This window comes from Struthio camelus, chromosome 1 (genome assembly GCF_040807025.1).
Source record: "Struthio camelus isolate bStrCam1 chromosome 1, bStrCam1.hap1, whole genome shotgun sequence".
NCBI lineage: Eukaryota > Metazoa > Chordata > Aves > Struthioniformes > Struthionidae > Struthio > Struthio camelus.
The window spans coordinates 56,919,460-56,937,819 of record NC_090942.1 but is presented as its reverse complement, the minus strand read 5'-3'; the positions used below and the strand labels follow the sequence as shown (position 1 = coordinate 56,937,819).

The following is an 18,360-nucleotide window of genomic DNA, read 5'->3' as shown; positions in this document are numbered from 1 at the left end:
GCCGGGCGCGGTGGGCAACCACGGATCGGTGGAAAATTAGGTTAAATACAACTTACAGGGATTAAGTAACAGTAGTCTCACCCTCTCCCCGTCGGCTCTCCCCAGATCTCCTTGTGGCCTAGACCTAACCTAATTCTTGTTAAAACACACCCCGGTGCCGGGGAGCCGGCCTCGGCGTGAGGAGCCGCGTGAGGCGCCATGGCCGCTCCGCCCCGCCTCGGCCGGGGGGGTGCTGAACTACAACTCCCGTCGTGCTCTTCGGGGAGCGTGGCCGGGAACAACCTCTGCGCTGATTGGCTCCTTCCTTCCGCCCTCCCACCACTCAGCTGTGCCGCTGGAGGGGGGACGCGCTCCCGGCGCGTGAGGCGGGTAGCGGCGTCTCGGGAGCCATGGAGCAGGAGCGGGGGGAGGTGAGAGGCGTTGGGCCGGGCCGGACTGGACTGGACTGGGGGCTCCTCCGGGGCCGGAACCGGGCCAGGGGAAGGCTGCCGGTCTCGCAGTTGCGATGCGGCCTGCCGGGTGCTGGGCGAAGCCCTGGAGCAGCGGGCGAGGAGGCTTGGGCCACGCGGCGCCCTGAGGAAGGGGGCGAGGCCTGGGCTGTGGTGGCGGGGTAACGGCTGTGGTGGCGTACTAACGGCTGCCCGGAGCCGGGAGGAGCGGGCATCTTCCTCCTTCTCCTCCTCGTGGCCGCCGTATTGTTGTGGTAACCGACGTGGCTCTTCGCCCCGCCTTCGCGCTGCCTGGGGCCGGGCTGCTGCTGTTGGGGGGGGGGGGGGGGGGAGCTGGGCCCGTCCGGCCCTGGGCAGGACGGGCCTTTGCGCCCGGCTCGCCTCGCTTAGGAGATGGGGTTACGGGCGGTGCTGTCCTCGCTCGTCAGCTCTGGGAGTTTTCAGTCGCGTTTAATGGAAGAGTAACGGTCCAAAGATACTCGTTTCTTATGAGCTGAATGAAGGTGAGCGCTGTGAAAGGGGCAAGAAGGAGACGAATGTGCTTTTTGAGAGAGTCTAGCCCCTTTTAGGCATCAGGAACACTGCCTGAGGATGTGGACCTGCAGGAAAGCAGCCCTGATGTTCAGGGAACAACCTCGGTGGCTTCGGTTTGTTTTTTTTGTGAAAGCAAGGGAGGATATGGGGAGACAGCAATGAATGAAGTCTGTTATCTTCCTGTTTATGTCTCTGTAATACTACCCAGGAGCCAGGAACTAGTGGGAATTTAGCACTGGAAAGGGATGGATTTGCTGCTGATCCTTAGTTACTGCCTACTTGGATGAACAACTGTCTCCTGGTCCCTCACGTTGCTGCTCTAATCCATCTTTCTCTTCCCTCACTGTCTGTGCTGATGCTGACTTTTTGCTGCTCGTTCCTGAACTGCTAACACCTTTTCCCAGCTTTTTTTTTTGCCCTTTTTGGAGTCCAGTTCAGGATTCTTCTAGTTGGAAAAGTAGTCATCGGACTTCTGAGGCTTTTCATCAATCGCTACCTCTCTGCCCTCTTGCTGTAACAGGTTGAAACCTATCTTTGGATTGGATAAATTAGTATGAAGAGCTTGTGAAGATGTGTAGATACAGACAGATCTAGTTATAGGGAAAGACTGTTAACAAAAGTTGTTCTGTCTTCCTGCTGATGCAGCTTCTGAACTTAGGTCAGCTCTGGACTAAGTCATTTCCATAGAACATGAACTTTCTCTAAAGTCGAGTTTGTTCTGCTGACACCCAAGTTGAACTGATTTTGTGGGCTATGGTCACCAGAGTTTGAAGTTTTGTCCTCTGTGCTGGAAGCTTGTGGTGACCTTGGTTTGTTATTGTTGATGGTGTCTGCTCTGCTGTGCTGCTGTTGGGAGAGACAGTGCCTGGAAGGGCATAGTCTCATCTCTTTCTCGAGCCTTTTTCCATGTAGCTGCAGCTCTGTGGCTGTGTTTGTTTGCCCTGTGAAAGCAGAATGCATCACATGAAATACTTGTGAAGGAACCTGTGTGAGGGGGGAATAACTTCCTTGCTATGGGTTTGAACTCTTGCCTCTGGGTTTGTTACATGGACTCCTCGCTCACCGAGACCTATCCCTGGTTCGGGAGGTCCTGGCAGCGAAGGCAGGCTTGTTGTGGGGTGAGGTGTAAAATGCCTGTTTTAAAGCAGACTGGTTCTCTTGCTAGTTGGTGTCTCCCTTCCGCCACAAGACTTCATCTTTGGAGCGGATGGAGGAGGAAGATGATGATGAAGATGATGAATTGGACATCTTTGGAGGTTACGACAGCTTCCGGGGCTACAACAGCAGCATGGGCAGCGACAGCAGCTCATGCCTGGATGAGTCTAGTGATGATGAGGTGGTGGATCGGGAAGCTGGAGAGCTTCCGACCTCCCCTGTGCACCAGCACCAGCCGTCCACAGGCCGACTGACAGAGGACAGTGGCTCTGAGCCAGGTACTGTGCTGCCTTCCCATTTCTAACGCATATGTGTGATAGAACAAGGGCTGGAATTTTTGCTGAGGGAAGCCAAAGAGCATATGACTGTATCTTGAGTATGGTTTGTGAGCAGAACTGGGTTGAAACTGCACTTTCTGGGTTACCTGGGGGAACTGCTAGGTGCAAAGAGGGTTACCTGGGCTTAGCTTTGTCTTTGTAGTTCACCAACCCAGACACCTGCTCACGTTTTTTTGTGCTTTTCCTCTTCTGCCAGCTGTGTGTGAGATGTGTGGGATTGTGGGCACCAGGGAGGCTTTCTTCTCCAAGACCAAACGCTTCTGCAGCGTCTCCTGCTCCAGAAGCTACTCCTCAAACTCCAAGAAGGCCAGCATCCTGGCCAGGCTGCAGGTGAGTCAAAACCTTTCTTTTTTTCCTGGGGAATGGAACAGGATGTGCCTGTGTACAGGAGAGATGCTTGCTGTCTAGCAAGATAGCTGACAGCCATTACCAGTGGCTTGTTATTCTGGCCTGTGGTCCCCAGAGAATATGTGCCAGTTGAAGAGTGGCCCTCCCTAGAAGGAAGGGCACAGTTATGTTTTACCTGCTGTTTCTTCTTTTTCTTTGAGCGTTAGTAAAAATTGTCATGACCTTAAAATCATCCCAAGATAGAGGTTCATCCCCTCTGGCCAGCTGCAGGGCCAACTTCCTTTCCGCTCCTCTGCCCCTCGGTTCTAATTTTCCTTCTTTTGTAGGGGAAGCCACCAACAAAGAAAGCTAAAGTGCTGCACAAGGCGGCCTGGTCTGCCAAGATTGGGGCCTTCCTCCATTCACAGGGCACAGGACAGCTGGCAGATGGGACGCTGACAGGCCAGGATGGTGAGTGTAGGCAATGCAGGAGGAGGTGCAGCTGTGAGAGCCACAAAAATTGGGGCTCCTTGAGGAGCTGTAAATTCTGCAGTCCTCTCCCTCTCCTCTGTGTAGAGCCTAATACCGAAACCATGTGTGTGGATCACTCTGATGCAGCATGCAGGGCATGTCCCCATTCCGTCTCCCTGCCTGTGCTAACAGAGCACTAGTGGGTTGCTGCCCATTCACTGTTGCAGTGCCATCCTTGCTCGTTGCATGTTTCCTTGACCAGAGTTTGTCCTGGTGGGTTAACTCTGTAGCCACAGTCCCGTGAGGTGCTGGCTCCTGCTGGCAAAGCTGACCTAAAGGTGTCCTACTGCACGCACCATTCACTGCCCCGTTGCCTGTGGGGGAGTTATTTTTACCCCGAGTCATTCACTAGTCAGCTTTATAGACAGTGCATCGGTACAGCTCAAAGAGTAGCAAACTGCCGCATTGGCAAAAACGAGTCCCTGGGGTGGCAGCAGAGACTGACTGCTCCCTGAGCTGATTTTGCAGCTGGAGCAGAGCTGTGGCCTTGGGTCAGGAATATCTGTGGGAATAATATCTGAATGCTTCACTGCGATTTCCCAGCACCCTCTGGGGAAGCAAGCGCTGCTGATGTGGCCTTGCAGTGGAGACGCTGAGAGCAAAGTAGCTTAGAGCAGGCAGGATGTGGTCCCCACTCGCCCCAGAGTGTTTCAGCCCTGGGCTGGATTCTGACCCCTTGTCTTGCCCTCCCGGAAGAGCAAGAGATGGCAGGGATTAATAATTACTTTGACCTCTGCAGGGGCTGGTCCCCATGGGTTTGTGGGATCTAGTTCCCCTCCAGAGAAAATACTCTGGAATCCGGAGCCCCTTTGTGCTGGGGCAGAGTGCTCTGCTCTCAGGGCAGCCCCCAATGTGGTTGCAAGCTGCAGCCCAGGGGTAACTGTGTGCTCAGTGCCTCTCCTACAACCCTCTCACCTGAAGTTCTTCTCTCGTGTCTGCTCACAGCACTTGTCCTGGGCTTTGACTGGGGAAAGTACCTGCAGGAGCATGGCTTCAAGGCAGCTCCCGTCAGCTGCTTCAAACATGTGAGTCCTTCTTCCTCATTGTGCCTTGCAGTGTGCATGGAACATGTATGCACGGGGCTCTCCTGTCCTCTTCCTCCTGTGACAAGTGGTGGGGAGAGACTGGGGAAGCTAGTTACTAGGCCCCAGCTGATGCAAGGAAGGAAGATGGTGGCTCCTCCCAGCTGAGGGTTGGGGGTCCCACGGAGGAGTCATGAGTTTTGGAGAAGATGCAGACAGGGACTTGATAGAAGCACTGTGAGTGATGATGGGCCGTTGTTGACTGGGGACAAAACCAGTTCTGTTGCCTGGGAGGTGTCAGGTAGCAGAAAGTTTGCAGCTGCTTTTGCATGTTGTGTGGGTGGGGGGAGCTCAGAGTAATGCGCAGGGAAGAATTCAGCTCATCTGGGCCTGGCAGCAGCTGCCCCTCCAACATGTCTGTTTTCCCTTGTATTGATTTGCAGTCTTTGTGGGCCAGGTAGCCAGGCAATTCAATGGAAGAACAGCAGTTCTTAGGTATTATAGCAGCCGTGTCCTCTCTGCATATTAAAACTCACTTCTTCCACTCCTTTTGAGTTGCAGTTTGTGGTGGTATTGACAAAATTGTGTGCGTCTTGAGGACGTGTCAGGAGAACATGGCAGTTTTCCTAATGGTTAAGGATTTGGATACTGTAGAGAAATGGCAACAGCTACCTTGGGATTACAGGACAGTTGGCAGGGAAGCAGTTAAGTGTTGCTATACACTTATACAATATTCTACCTTTTGGGATCCTACACTAACACTCCACTGAGATGACTGGGATAGTTCCATTGTATTTCAGGCTGTCTGTGGATTTGGGAAGGTTAAGGCATACAAACGTGGTGAGAACCTAGCTGCCTAACACATGGCTTTGAAAGCTAGAACAAGGGTCTGAGTGACTAAATGCCCCTTCCCTTCATGGCTGCCTCAATTCTTCAGGTGCCGCTCTTTGATCAGTGGGACGATGTGGTGAAGGGTATGAAGGTAGAAGTGCTGAACAGTGATGCCGTGCTGCCCAGCCGAGTATACTGGATTGCCTCCGTCATCCAGACTGCAGGTATGCCTCTAATATAGCTCCCAACGGCCAGGGACAGCTAACCTCAAAGGGAAGCTTTAGAGAGCTGAGTATGGCTGGTCAGGCACGATATTGGCTCTTTGGAGCTGTGCAACTGCTGTGAGAGGTCTTGGAAATGTCATGGTTTGGGGGTGTGAGGAAACCAGCATCTGGATGTTCTTCTAGTTGATGGGCTCTTTGTGGGGATGGCTTTGCCTCCAGGAGAAGGATTGGAGAAGCCCTGATAACCTATGCAGAGCTCTGAAAGCCATGTTGCGGGGAATAAGCCTGTGGTACCCAATGGGGAGAGGAGAAATGCTTGGTGTTTAATGCCTTTCTCTGGTTGTCTGCTCTGTTTTGGCAGGGTACAGGGCCCTTCTGCGATATGAGGGTTTTGAGAACGATGCCGGCCACGATTTCTGGTGCAATTTGGGCACAGTGGATATTCACCCCATTGGCTGGTGTGCCATCAACAGCAAAATCCTGGTGCCACCACAGAGTGAGTGTGGGATGAGAGAGGTCAGCGTGTATCTCGGTGTGGAGACGCCTTGGTTTGTCTCTAGCACAGTAGGGCAAACATTCCCACCATACGTGGGGCTGCAGCTCCATGTGTGCTCTGAGTTATAAGGGGCAGTTAGTCTTCTGGGAAGCAGGGGGACTTCTCCTCTGCATCTGCCTGTGGCTGTCCCAAAGGGTGCTGGATGCAGAGCTCTTGTCAGGCCAGTGGACAGAGGCTAATGCAGGTTCCTCCTGACCCACGCAGTGGCCAGGCTTAGTTTTTGGGGGAACTCCACGGCCCTACATCCTGGGCAGTTGTCTCTGGGAGTACACCGGCCACAGTTCCTGCTCAGCGAGCAGGAGAGGGATGCTAATTTAGCAGGATCCTAGCAATGGTGAAATTTGTTTGGTGTAACTCGTGTTTTGCTGTAATACCACTTCCACGTCTCGATCAGTGGAGTTGGACATCTGCTTGTCACAGTCGGTCTGTAATGATGATCCGTTACAGCCTGTTGCGGGGGCAAGCTCACAGAATCTGTCTGCCTGAGAGCAGGTACAAGGACTGAATGTGAAGAAGGCCTTTTAATGCAGATGGACCCTCCTCAAAGAGGAGGAAATGTCTAGTGCAGTGCTGTAACTCTGTCATAAAGAGGTGCTTTTTATCCTGTGCCTGTATAGGTATCCATGCCAAGTACACTGACTGGAGGGGTTACCTCATGAAAAAGCTGGTGGGAGCCAGGACTATCCCTGTGGATTTCCACATCAAGGTAAATGTAGAAGGCTATTTTGTGCGGAAACAAAGCCAGGAGACGTGTGGGGAACATCTCTCCTGGTTCTGATCCGCAACTCCCGCACAGGGGAGCGGTTGCATGGGAGGATTGGGGCAGTGAGTGCTTGGCTGTGCTCAGAATACACCTATCACGATGGTGTGGGTAGCGGCACAGTCCCCTGACCCTTTTAGCACACCAGTTTCTCCTTTGGGTCATAAAAGGCTTAAAAGCTGTTGTCACATAGTTGCTGCAAAATACTCGGGATATATTTTGTTTTGTTGAAGGGAGAGGCCAATGGAGCTCCACCTGGCAGTATTTTGCCCTGTCTCAGGGCTATGCAAGTCAAAAAACCTTTTCTTCAGCCCTGGTAACAGAGCAGCGTGCTAGGGAATGAGGGTCACAGGCTCTCTCGAGGTGCACAGAAGCAGCTGTGCAAGTGGCCCTGAAACTTTTGCAGCTCTTGTGGTTGTTTCATGTAGCCTGCACTGAGGTTAGACGTTCCCCAGGCAGAAGTGGGAGGAGAGATTCTCCCCTGGCAGGCAGCTTTGGGGAACTGCAGATAAGGAAGATGGTCCCAGAGGCAGCAGGCAAGAAGACAGGTGATGGGATTTATCTCTGTGCGAGGTAACTGGTAACACTGAACTTGGTGTAGTTTGTGCTTCCTTTGTTGCTTCTCAGGAAGTTGAAAGGGTTTTTAGGAGCTGCTTGTTCCTAAGCCACATTGCATACCTGACAGCTCCCATCACGGCAGGAAAGTGCTAGAGGGAGACTGACATTGTCAATATCTTTCTTATCTTTCTCCTCCCAACTTCCCCACTCCCACCTGATGAAAAGCAGGAGGTGGGAGAGGGGAACCTTCCCTTCAGGACTTTTCTGGATTCAAGTGTGGGCCTGTTCGTGTGTCTGTTCAGTCCATTTTGACTCAGCTCCTCTATAGGATTCTGGGATCTCCAGTGCCAAAATCTTAGGTGTTCTATAAATGCCTTTGAGTACTTATGAATCAGTAGGACTATGGTGTCTCAGTAGACCAGAGGTCTCCAAAAATCTGTCAGAAGGCAGCCAGTGATTTTTTTTTTTTTTTTTTTTAATGTGCTTGAGCCTTTAGGCTCAGTCTGTAGAGCAGCTTTGGCATTGGAGGTGAGGTTGCAGATAAGATTATCTTGTTAAACACTTGATCACAGTGCAAAGGTGAAAGCGAGAGCCTGACCTCTTTTAAAGACAACTGAAAATCCTGTTGCCCTTTGGGAAGCTAGACCTCTCTGACCACTTCCAGCGTTAAACGGCTGCTTTCATGACTGAAAAAGGCACCTAACTCCCCACTCACTTCCTGCTAAACAGGAAGCCTTCCTGCCTATGACTTCTTCAGATGAGCTATTCACTGCTTTTCACCTTCCGGAATGCTTACACAGGGCATTGGCTGAGCGTGGCTGCTGTGCCAGAACGGGGAGAACTGTTATGAAGCCTTAGGACAGGGGAGACTTGGGTGCAAGTACCCAGCCGTGCTGTTGTGTGTGGGGCTAGCTGTTCCCCATCCCCTTGATGAGCCTGCTTCCATGCATCCCTTCCCAGAGGTGTCTTCCAGTCAGCTTTGGGCAGTACAGGGAGTCAGCCAGGACGTCTATGGGGAAAGCTGCTCTCTGAGGTGTTTGGGGGAGGAAGACACCAGAGGTGATTGATCTCGCCTCCTCTGTTGGTTGTTGCCAGATGGCGGAGAGCATGAAGTACTCATTCCGGCAAGGCATGCGAGTGGAGGTGGTGGACAAGAACCATGTGTCCCGGACCCGCATGGCAGTAGTGGACACAGTGATTGGGGGCCGACTGAGGCTCCTCTACGAGGACGGCGACAGCGATGATGACTTCTGGTGCCACATGTGGAGCCCTCTCATCCATCCTGTGGGCTGGTCACGGAGGGTGGGCCACAGCATGAAGAAGACGGGTAGGGATCAGGCCACCGCAGGCACCTCCTGATTTGCCGTGAGTTGCCTGGTCCCTGCTGTTGGCACCAGTCTTGACATGCTGGGAGCCAGGCAGTTACCTTGCGACTGGGTGGATAAGGACTGCACTGTCACTCGTCTGCCACTTTTTCCCCTGGACAGACAAAAGCTGAGCAGTTTGCTGTCGCAGGTCCAGACACAAAGATTGTAGGGTTTCTCGCCTGAAGCAGGTAGTCTATCCCTGCAGTGTGAGAGTGCAGAGTCTGCAGCATCACAGAGGTTTATGATCTTTTTAAGAAAATTCATGCTGGTTTCGGTAAGACTAGATACCATCAGGTTGTGTTTTCCCGAGACTTTTTTTTTCCTGGGCTTAACAGAAGAATTCTTGCTTAGCTTAGTCTGCCAGAAAAAGCAAGATTTGAGCTCTGGGGCTGCTCACCTTGTTGATCCTTTCTGTTTTGTCCCCCCCGCTGCTTCCTTGCTCCCTCTACCTGGTGATTACAGCTGCATGTAGAGGTATTATCACTGGTGCTCAAGAAGATGAAATTCATCTTCTGCTTTTGAGCAAGCTCTGCCTCCCAGCCCATGTTATGGGAAGGTGTAGATGGACTAACCTCTCTTTTTTCCCCCCCACCCTTGCTGTGGTCTCTGATCTAGCTCTTGTATAACTGCTGAGCTCTCACCAGATAATTAATAGTCAGAATGTTTTCTTACTGTAGTTACTTCAGGTTTCTCACCTCTTTCTTTTGTTTCTTACAGAAGAAAAGCGCACTGATATGGCGAACCATCCCACTTTCCGGAAGATTTACTGTGATGCTGTCCCCTATCTCTTCAAGAAGGTAGGACAACCCTTCCTTTCTGTGGTGGCCACAGCAAGGGAAGCAATGATACCACTTCCTGCTTGGGTATATGCTGCTCTGTGGGTTGTTGAGGGTGACTCCCTTGTTCCCCTTCCACCTATGAGGCAGTGAGGTAATTGGGGTATGAAGGCTGAAATTTGGCAGGGTAAGTGAAAATAGAAAGATGGAAGAACCAAAAGACAATAGCAGATTGAGGGACTCGATTGAAGAGTGAGCAGTTGCTTGGAGCTCTGAGCAGGTGAGTTGCATGGGAGAGACAAGTTCAGACAAGGGGTTGGATTGTATTGGTAAGAATTAAGATTGGGAGGTTTACTTTGCTTTGGAGCAGAGGCTGGGTGCTGAGCCTGGCTCCGTGACTGGCCAAGGCCTTGCAGGGGCTGGCTGGCACAGAGACAGCATTGGGCTGGTTCCCTCTTTGCATTTCTTGTATTTTTGTTCTTTCTCTCCCTTTCCAGCTTGGGCTGAGCCAACTAAAGAGGGTCTAATCCTGTTTACGCTTAGGGTGATTGGTATCAGGATGGGACTTTCCTATAGCACATGATATGCCTATGTTCTCCCTTAGGTACGAGCTGTCTATGCTGAAGGCGGATGGTTTGAGGAAGGCATGAAGCTGGAGGCCATTGACCCTCTCAATCTGGGCAACATTTGCGTGGCCACTGTTTGTAAGGTCAGGTTGATGGGGAGGGAGGGAAGGGGCTCTGTTGTATTTACCTGAGACATCCCAGCCTTTCCTCAGACCTTTGCAAACAGACAAGACTGGGTAGGAGCTTCTCTGAGAGAGAAGAGAGGGCTGTAAAGAGGGGCTGTCAGAGAGAGGTAAGCAGCAGGTGTGTGGAGAGGGCTGGGGTGTTAGCTCGGTGGTCTGACAGGCTGATGAGACCAGCAGTTGTTCATGCATGCCTCAGTGGACAACATGAAGATGAACATGTTCAGCCTGCAAGCTAACTGTCCGGTGTGTGGTTGGCAACCAGCCCTCCCTTCCCCTGATTGGATATGCAATCTGCTCTCACAGGAGACTCGTGGCAATTCCTGGCGGGCCTAAGGAGAGGCCTCTGCAGTTCTGCCTTGAGGAGAGAAAGGAGCAGAGGAAGGGTTGTGAAGTGAGCTTTGTGTGGGGAGTAGTGTGTAAGCGTATGGGCAGCATCCCCCAGTGTGGGAGCTAACGATAGATGCCTCTCCTGCTGTATTTCCTTCTGAGGTGGTGGTGAGCTCTGCTCCTGCACTAGTGTAGGGAGTAAATGGTTCAGCTAGCTTTCCTCAGTGAGATGCTTTGCATGTCTTGAAGTGCAGCATTGCCTTGAGCTTTTTCTGCTCCCTCAATAAGTTGTCTGCTCTGGTAGAGCCCAAAGTAGAAGATTTTGCATAGGGTTTGGCAAGGGAGTGCTAGGAAAGTCCTTTGGGTCCAGAAAACTTTCCCTTCAGCTACTGCTCTGAAATGTGAAGATGTTAGGGCAGCCATGCCTATCACACTTGATAGGCACCAATTACCAGTGAGTGACAGGGTGGGACAAGTCCTGCTGCTGTTGGAACTGATGTCCTTCCCTTCAGTCCTCTAACAAACCCATCACCTGGCTGGTGTACAGGGGCTCTGAGCTGCCAGTAAAGTCTATTTCTGAGAGAGGATAGAGCTCCTGACAGTTTAGGTCTCAGCTCTTTTTACAAGACCATTGGTGTTAGTCCCAGTCCTGCAGAAACAGCTGCTTTGGAGATTAGTTTTTGCTGACTAACATACCATGAGAAGTTGCTACACATCCTGGAGCATGCAGTATTGCTCCATACTACCTAGCGGCAATTGTGATCCAGCCATGGGGACTCCGGGGGGGATCCTTTGAGAGGAGAGGCTTTAGAACAAGCGAAGCTCTATACTCATGCCCTTTCGCTTCTGTTGCAGGTCCTCTTGGACGGATATCTTATGATAAGCATTGATGGAGCCACGTCTGCAGATGGCTCTGACTGGTTCTGCTACCATGCCTCTTCGCATGCCATCTTCCCCGTCAACTTCTGCCAGAAGAACAGCATTGACCTGACCCCTCCAAAAGGTGAAGTTTGGACCCTTCTGCCCTCAGGAGTAAACCTGCACACAGAAGCCACTGGGTTGTGCTTTTCTGAGAGGTGTCAGGTTCAGATGAGCCAGAACCACAATGTCCCAACCTGCCTGTTTTTTGGGGAGATAGAGCTGGTTCAGAAGGCCAATCCACTTGAGCTTGGCCTATATGCCAAATCTTGGTACTCAGTGGAAGGAAGTAACATCCCCAAAGGGCGTTAGTGACCTTTGGGCTAGCTCCTGGAGGATTGGCAGGACAGATGTGCAGTCCCCAAACTGAATAAAATCTGAGATTTAAGGATAAAGAGGATGGGAAGGGGTAAGCAGAGCCGTTGCTGCATGATTCATTTTTTTTACAAATGGCAGGAGTCACCTCTGATCTTCTTGTATAAATAAACGTGAGCTGACTTATTCCTGAAAATTCTGGAGTTAGTCACCTTAGGAGTCTTTTTACTATGTTATCTGGCTGGACCCAAAAAGGCCTGCTCTGAATTTCTGTGTGGCAGCATTTTCAGTCCAGTAATCTCCTGCTCTTCTGCCTTCCTTCTGATTTTTCTGCTGGTGGGAGAAAGAGTGATCTTAGTGGTGTGTGTGTGTGTGTGTGTGGTGGTGGGGTTTTTTGGTGTTTTTTTTTTTTTTTTTTTTTTAAACATACTTCTTGCCTTCCTTCCCTTCCTCTGTGGCCTGAACATAGGATGGACATGGGCATTCAGTGTTTGCAGCTTGTGTTTTTCTCAGTTTCCCCACTGGATGGGAGTGCTGGACTTCCATGGAATCTGTGCAGTAGACTTATGTTCAACATCCAGCTGTATGTGCTGGTCAATGAAATGCTTTGCAAGCAGTTGCTGTTTCCTTCCTGCCCATCCTGTCTCTTCTTCCACTGGTCTGCCCAGTGACTGCATTTTTCCCTCTGACCATTTCTTCCTGCTGCAGGGCAAGATGCAAAGACCTTCAACTGGGACAGTTACCTGGAAAGGACTAAGTCAAGACCTGTTCCAGCACGGCTCTTCAACACGGTGAGTGGTGCCTGAAAGAAAAGATATGCAGGGATGCCTGCAGTCAGCAAGGAGGAGCACAAGAGGTCTGAGTGTTTCTCCTGGGTTCCTCTGTGCCACCAGTCAGCACTTCTGAGGAGAGTCCAAGGCACAGAGGTGTGTACTGTCTTTGAAGTCCTCGTTTGGCTGTTTTGGATGAGCAGGATCATCCAGTCACGGGTGGAACAGTCTATCGGTTGCTCCGAGGGTGACTTGTCATTCTCTAGTGTTTCGAAGAGCCCTAGGCTACTGGTGGGTTCTGCACTACTTGTTGCCTGTGCAAATGCAGCTGGCACTTCGGTAGAGGATATCGGCTTTGCCTCAGCAAAACCGTGCTGCAGCACTCAGTCCCATGCCTCCTCTTCTGATTTCCTGGTAGTGTCTCACATTGTGTTTGACCAGATGTCCTTTAACGGCTGTATGCTGCTCCTCCTAGTTTAGGATCTCATTTCCTAAGTCTGCGTTGAGATTCACTAAGGACACAGCTGGCCTTGGATCTGTTTATAGGCCCACTTCTGCTATAAAACTGGATGGGGAAGTTGAAGTCCTTAGCATTGTCTGGATGCGGGCTTGTTCTTTCTCTGCTTGCTTTAGGCTGGAGGCAAGTCTGTAGCTATTCTAGGGCATTGGTATCTGGATGTGGGCTTGGACTGGATACGATTGCCTTGGGTTTTGTTTTTTTTCTCCTGTACCCAGGATTGCCCAAACCATGGCTTCAAGGCAGGCATGAAAGTGGAAGCAGTGGACTTGATGGAGCCCCGGCTCATTTGTGTGGCCACAGTGAAGCGTGTGGTCCACCGCCTCCTCAGCATCCATTTTGATGGCTGGGACAGCGAGTACGACCAGTGGGTGGACTGCGAGTCTCCGGACATTTATCCTGTGGGGTGGTGTGAGCTGACAGGTTACCAGCTTCAACCGCCTGTTGCTGCAGGTGAGTGAAAGCTTGACTATGGTTTCCTACACCTCAATCCTGGAGGCAAAGGTTTTCTTCCTCCTGCTCTGTGAGTTGCTCCTGCTTTTTTGGACCTTGTGGAGAGGGGAAGCTCACCTCCTTTATCTGTGCTGGCTACTGCAATTTCTCCTCTGATGCCACGCAGCCTAGCAGCTGACAGAGAAGAAATTGTGGTGGGGAGAAGACAGCCTGAGGTTTGAGGTGGGCTTTGGTTTCCTTCTGTTTCCCTACCTGCACGCCAATGGAGAATTGTTCCAGCAGAAGTTGGGTAGGAGTTCCAGGTGGTCCTATCCCTGCACAGCCTCCCTTTTACTGAACATACCTACAATCTCAGCCAGCTAGCAGGGGCAGCTCTGCCTCCGCTCCCTTTTCTCTGCCCATCAATTCTCTGACTCAGTCTGTGAAGGTAAGACCATCCCTCTCAATAGCTTATTCCTTCCCTTGTCATGGAGGGGGCTACTGCCTCACCTTTGCAGATGGTTTTTTTTTCTTGTCCCAAACTACAAATCTTGTTTCTTTACTGCCCCTGCCAAATCTCTGTTGGGCCTCTCCCCCCCTATGCTGCCCCAGCCTGCCACCCTGGGCCCTTGCCTGGAAGCAGAGCACAGCCACAGCACTAGGGCCCTGCCTTCCCCTCAGCTGGTTCTCCTGGGGAGAGGGCGTTGGCTCGGGGGGAACGGGTATATCTTGTTTCTCGCTTATGTCACTTCATCCCAGTTACCTACTGGTTATGGGACTTGGCTTTCGTTTCCCTCTCGTCTCCATGACAGAGCCCACAACTCCAGTGAAGGCCAAGGAGGTGCCCAAGAAGAAGAAGAAACCCTATGGAAAGAAGAGTGAGTGATGTTTGATTAGCGCCCTCCCGCTCGCTCGCAGGCTGGGCCCAGTTAGAGGAACCCTGTCCATGTCCTGTCAGAGCAGGAGAGAGAGGCCTTGTCTTGCTGTGGATGCCCTCAGCCAGCTGTGGGTTTGACAACACAGCTTCATCCTTCTTAGTTTCCCCCCCCCCCCCCGTTGCCTAGGAGAGCTGAGAGCTGTTTGTGTGGGAAGGATCTGTTTTGTAGTCTGTTTTCTGTCAGCTGAGGTGTAGATGGAGCTTGCTTCCAGGCATGAGGTGTGCTGCTTTTCCCTCCCCTCTCCCCCCCCCCCACCCCCCTACACTGTGTCCATGGTCAGAGGGAGATTCTTTGCCACAGCTGCTGAGTAGCTAGAGAACAGCCTTGGCTGCTTTGTGCTGAGGGAAAGAAGGTCTTAAGGCGGCTGAAGGTGCCATGGTGGGGCTGGATGATGTTATTGTTCCATTTGTTGCTGTTGTTGTTGTTGTTGTCATATTTGGGGTTAGCTGTAGCAAATCATGTGTAGGCAGGCAAGAAATTCCTTGTTAGGGGTTAGAGAGGAGAAGATAACTAAAGATTTTCAACCTAAGTAAAGTCTGTTATCTAAAAATGAAAGTAATAATGCTACAGTATCTATGCCTTGGAGCCACCGTGCCCATTTCCTAGGGCTAGGCCAGACAGGTAAGCAAAGCTCTTAACAGATTCCAACAGGACCTGCTCCTTGGAAGTTAAGTTCATGCTGAAGTACCTTGCCTTTAACGAGGGAGAAGATGGAGTGTATTTTGAGATGATGAATATAGAGTTTTTTCTTCATTAGGCCACTTTCTTGAGTGACAAGTTGGCAGCTAATGACCATGCAGTTGGCTGGTCAGTCATGCTGGCCTCTGGTTTCTCAATGGAGCAGGGTTGCTGATTTTTCTAGGGAAAAGAAACACACTTTTCCCCACGTTCTGTTATCTCTTTGTTAAGGAAAAAAGTTACCTGCCAAAACCCGCACCGTCAAGCAGACTGCCAAGAAGCTTCCTGGACCGAAGACAAAACGAGAAGCGAAAGCTGCCAGCAAGGCTTTGCCGGAGCCAGCCCCCGATGAGAGTAAGGGAGTGAGCAACTCTACCTTGCAAGCACGTGCAGCTCTCCTGCATGTGCCTGCACGTCGCCAGCCATCTTGAGGCCTGTGCTGCCTCTTAGCAGCTAAGTCATGGGTGCCCCCAGGCAGGGAAAGGCAGCACGCTGCTAGCTATGCCATGTCGCACTCCTCCAGGGGCAGGGACTCTTTGCTGCCTTGGCTGAGGAGAGAGTGGATGAAAGCCTTCACCCGCTCTCCCTGGGGAAGTTTGCCTCCTAGGAGGTCCAATGGCACCAGTATAGCTGGATGCCTTGGCACTGCTGATGCCTGCTGAGAGTCCAGCTGCCCTACTGAGCAGTCTGTGCCTGTGCGAGGTCAATTAGGGAGGAGGGGCAACATGAAGGTGTCAGAAGATGTGTGTCACGTCCCGGTTCCTATAGAGGCTGTCACTGCATGTGAGCACAGCCTGTCACGCTGAGCACTGAGGGATGCAGTGACCAGGAAAGTGTTTGGCAGCTGGGTCACTTGTCGAACCTGGCAGGTAGTGGGGAGGAGTGAGGTGCTTCGCATGCGTGTGGACAGAGCCTCATGAGGGTCCGAGTTGCTCATAGAGGTTTAATTTCCCCTGTGTGGACCCAGGCAAGTACAGTATGGAACACATCGGCATTTCCTCCCTCAGCCCTAGGAGAGGTTACTTTTGGGAGCAGACAGCTGAATGCTTCCAGGGTTCGGTCCCATCCTGATCGCTGCTAGGACCACCAATTGGTTTGTTCCAACAGGACAGGGCTGCCTTCTGTAAGGGGTCTGCAAGAAATGGGCTTGGAAACCTGAGGCATTTGAGGATCTGTATGAACAGAGTTGGTCCTGGGGTGCTGCAGATAAAGCATGGTGGCATGAATTGTTTTCTCTCTTTCTATCTTTTGTTAGTCATTGCCGTGCAGGTGAAAGAGGAAACCATCGACCCCTCCATGGCAGAGTTTGGAACCTCAGAGCTTCCCATTCCCATCAGCAGCATAAAGCAGGAGGTCACAGACTGAATCTGAAGCGTCCCCCAGCTGTCCTCAGCAGCCTGTGCTTCACCTTGTGGCTCTTTGGGGAAGGCCCTAACAAAGCAGAGCAGGAGACCAAAAGGGCCCTCCTTTGTCAAGGCAGGCCACCCTGCAACATCACAGCTCTGCTTTCTTGGTGTGCAAGAGGATTTCCCCTAAGCCTTGTGATTTTAAGCCCTGGGAAATGGACTCCAGAAAGGCAGCAGGCTTGCTGACAAACATGGCCAGAGTGACTGTGGAGGTTGTGTGTGCCTGGCTCCGAAGGTGTGTTTCTGAGCAGGAGACCCCAGTGGGGCTGTCACAGCACGAAGGGGCAGTTTGGGATGTCAGCTGTGGCTGGAGGTGGTGAGCCGCAATCTGAAGCTATGTGCAAGTCCCGTGAGTCAGGAAATCAGCTGCTCTCATCAAAGGACATCTGTGCTGTGCCCCCCACTGTAGGCCACGCAACCCCTGAGAGAGCTGGGATCGGAAGAGAAAAGGAGATGAAAAACAAAGAAAAAGGAAAGATGATGCCTCTTGGGGGAGTGAGAGACTTTTTCAATTAATGTCACTTCTTGCTATTGACCCCAGAACTGCAGAGTACATGATGCACAGTTTGAATTTTTTATTTTTTAGTAGGCCCTCTGTAAACTTGACCAATGACCTGTACCCTAAAGCCCTGTGGATTAAACTGAGGAAGAGGCCAAAGGCTTGTATGTTGCTTTCTGGGTCAGCAAAATACCAGGATTAGCCAAGATGGGGAGAAGAGGGCTGACAGTGAGGACACTACAGAGTGCTGTTGAGCTCAGGCACAGGATGGCAAGACAGGGCACAAGTCTCGGGTCAGAGTGTGTCCAGGTGAGCAAAGAACATCATGTTTCCTGAATCTCCCTAAAACCTGTCTCTAATCCTGACTCAGCTGCTTCTGGTTACCAGCCTCTCCCCCCACACTTGTTTCCTCCTGCCACACAGGTGAGAAAGTGCTGTGCCTGCCTGGCCCACAGCTGGGCACTGGCTGGCTGTTGTGGAAGTGCCTTGTGGAAGCCCCCCAGGAAAACAGCATCTCTGAGCAGGGAGTTTGCCACAAAGTGTCTGCCCTTGGTGATGCTCCCTCCACAAACTTCTGGGCAAGAATCACAGCTGGCCCGGGAAGCTCAGGTCCTGGCCCTTGCTGGCAATTGCTAAGCTTGCTGCTTCCTGCAGGAAACCAGTTTAAACTGGTTTGGTCCCAGAGTGGGGGAGACTGGAGGTAGAAGCATGACTCTACTATGGCAACCACACAACCAGCTCAGCTGCCCCCACTACTGAGACCAACCACCAGTCCCTGCATGTTTTCTAAAGGGAGATGGAAGAGAAGGGGGGGAAAAGAAAGAAAAAAGCCAAGTCACTCAGAAAGGAAATAATGGATATTTATTGGAAAGGAGTGCACAGACAAACAAATTGGGCGGGTGGCTTCTCCAAGGGGAGGTCATGGTAAATTCCTGAAGCTAACAACAAAAAATACTGGTGCCTGAAGGACGTGTATTTCTGCTTGAAACTTCTAGAAATTAGTGCAGGGTAGGAAAAGAAAGAGGGAAAGAAAAATATTTGATATAGATTTTGGATATATTTTTATATGTACTCTGACATTCTACTATATTGTATGCATTCATATACAATTCACTTACACGGTTTACTTTTTACTCAGCTTCGTTATTCTTTTCCCCCTGGCCCTTGCAGCAGGAGAGCAGGGTTGTGTCACTGGGGTGAGCTACTCTTGCCCTGTACGGCTGGTGCCCTCCCTGACCTCTCAGCAGCCAGGGGCTTTGAGGGGCTAGGGTCACAACTGCTATCCATGGCCCTCGGCAACTGCAGCTCTGCATCCCAGAGCTCAGGTGGGTCTGCGCATACTGCGTGGGGTCATACCGCGTGACCCCTGCCCTCTGCACCT

At 51.5% G+C, this 18,360-nt stretch overlaps 1 protein-coding gene across 4 annotated transcripts; it reads left to right on the top strand.

Moving 5' to 3' along the window:
- Window positions 1-298: 298 nt before the first annotated feature.
- On the top strand, window positions 299-17,138 carry L3MBTL2 (L3MBTL histone methyl-lysine binding protein 2). 4 transcript variants are annotated; one of them, XM_068941077.1, is made up of 17 exons: window positions 299-410; window positions 2,149-2,416; window positions 2,673-2,806; window positions 3,151-3,274; window positions 4,280-4,359; window positions 5,294-5,411; window positions 5,773-5,907; window positions 6,585-6,673; window positions 8,381-8,612; window positions 9,370-9,449; window positions 10,033-10,137; window positions 11,362-11,509; window positions 12,448-12,530; window positions 13,245-13,479; window positions 14,271-14,336; window positions 15,306-15,428; window positions 16,330-17,138. In XM_068941077.1, exons 1-17 carry the CDS (start codon window positions 390-392, stop codon window positions 16,437-16,439), a joined length of 2,151 nt encoding a protein of 716 aa, XP_068797178.1. In that variant the 5' UTR covers window positions 299-389; the 3' UTR covers window positions 16,440-17,138. The 4 variants fall into 4 exon arrangements, with proteins under 4 accessions (XP_068797178.1, XP_068797192.1, XP_009663554.1 ...); XM_009665259.2 differs by lacking the exon at window positions 299-410 and adding an exon at window positions 749-952; XM_068941091.1 differs by lacking the exon at window positions 14,271-14,336.
- Window positions 17,139-18,360: the final 1,222 nt, after the last annotated feature.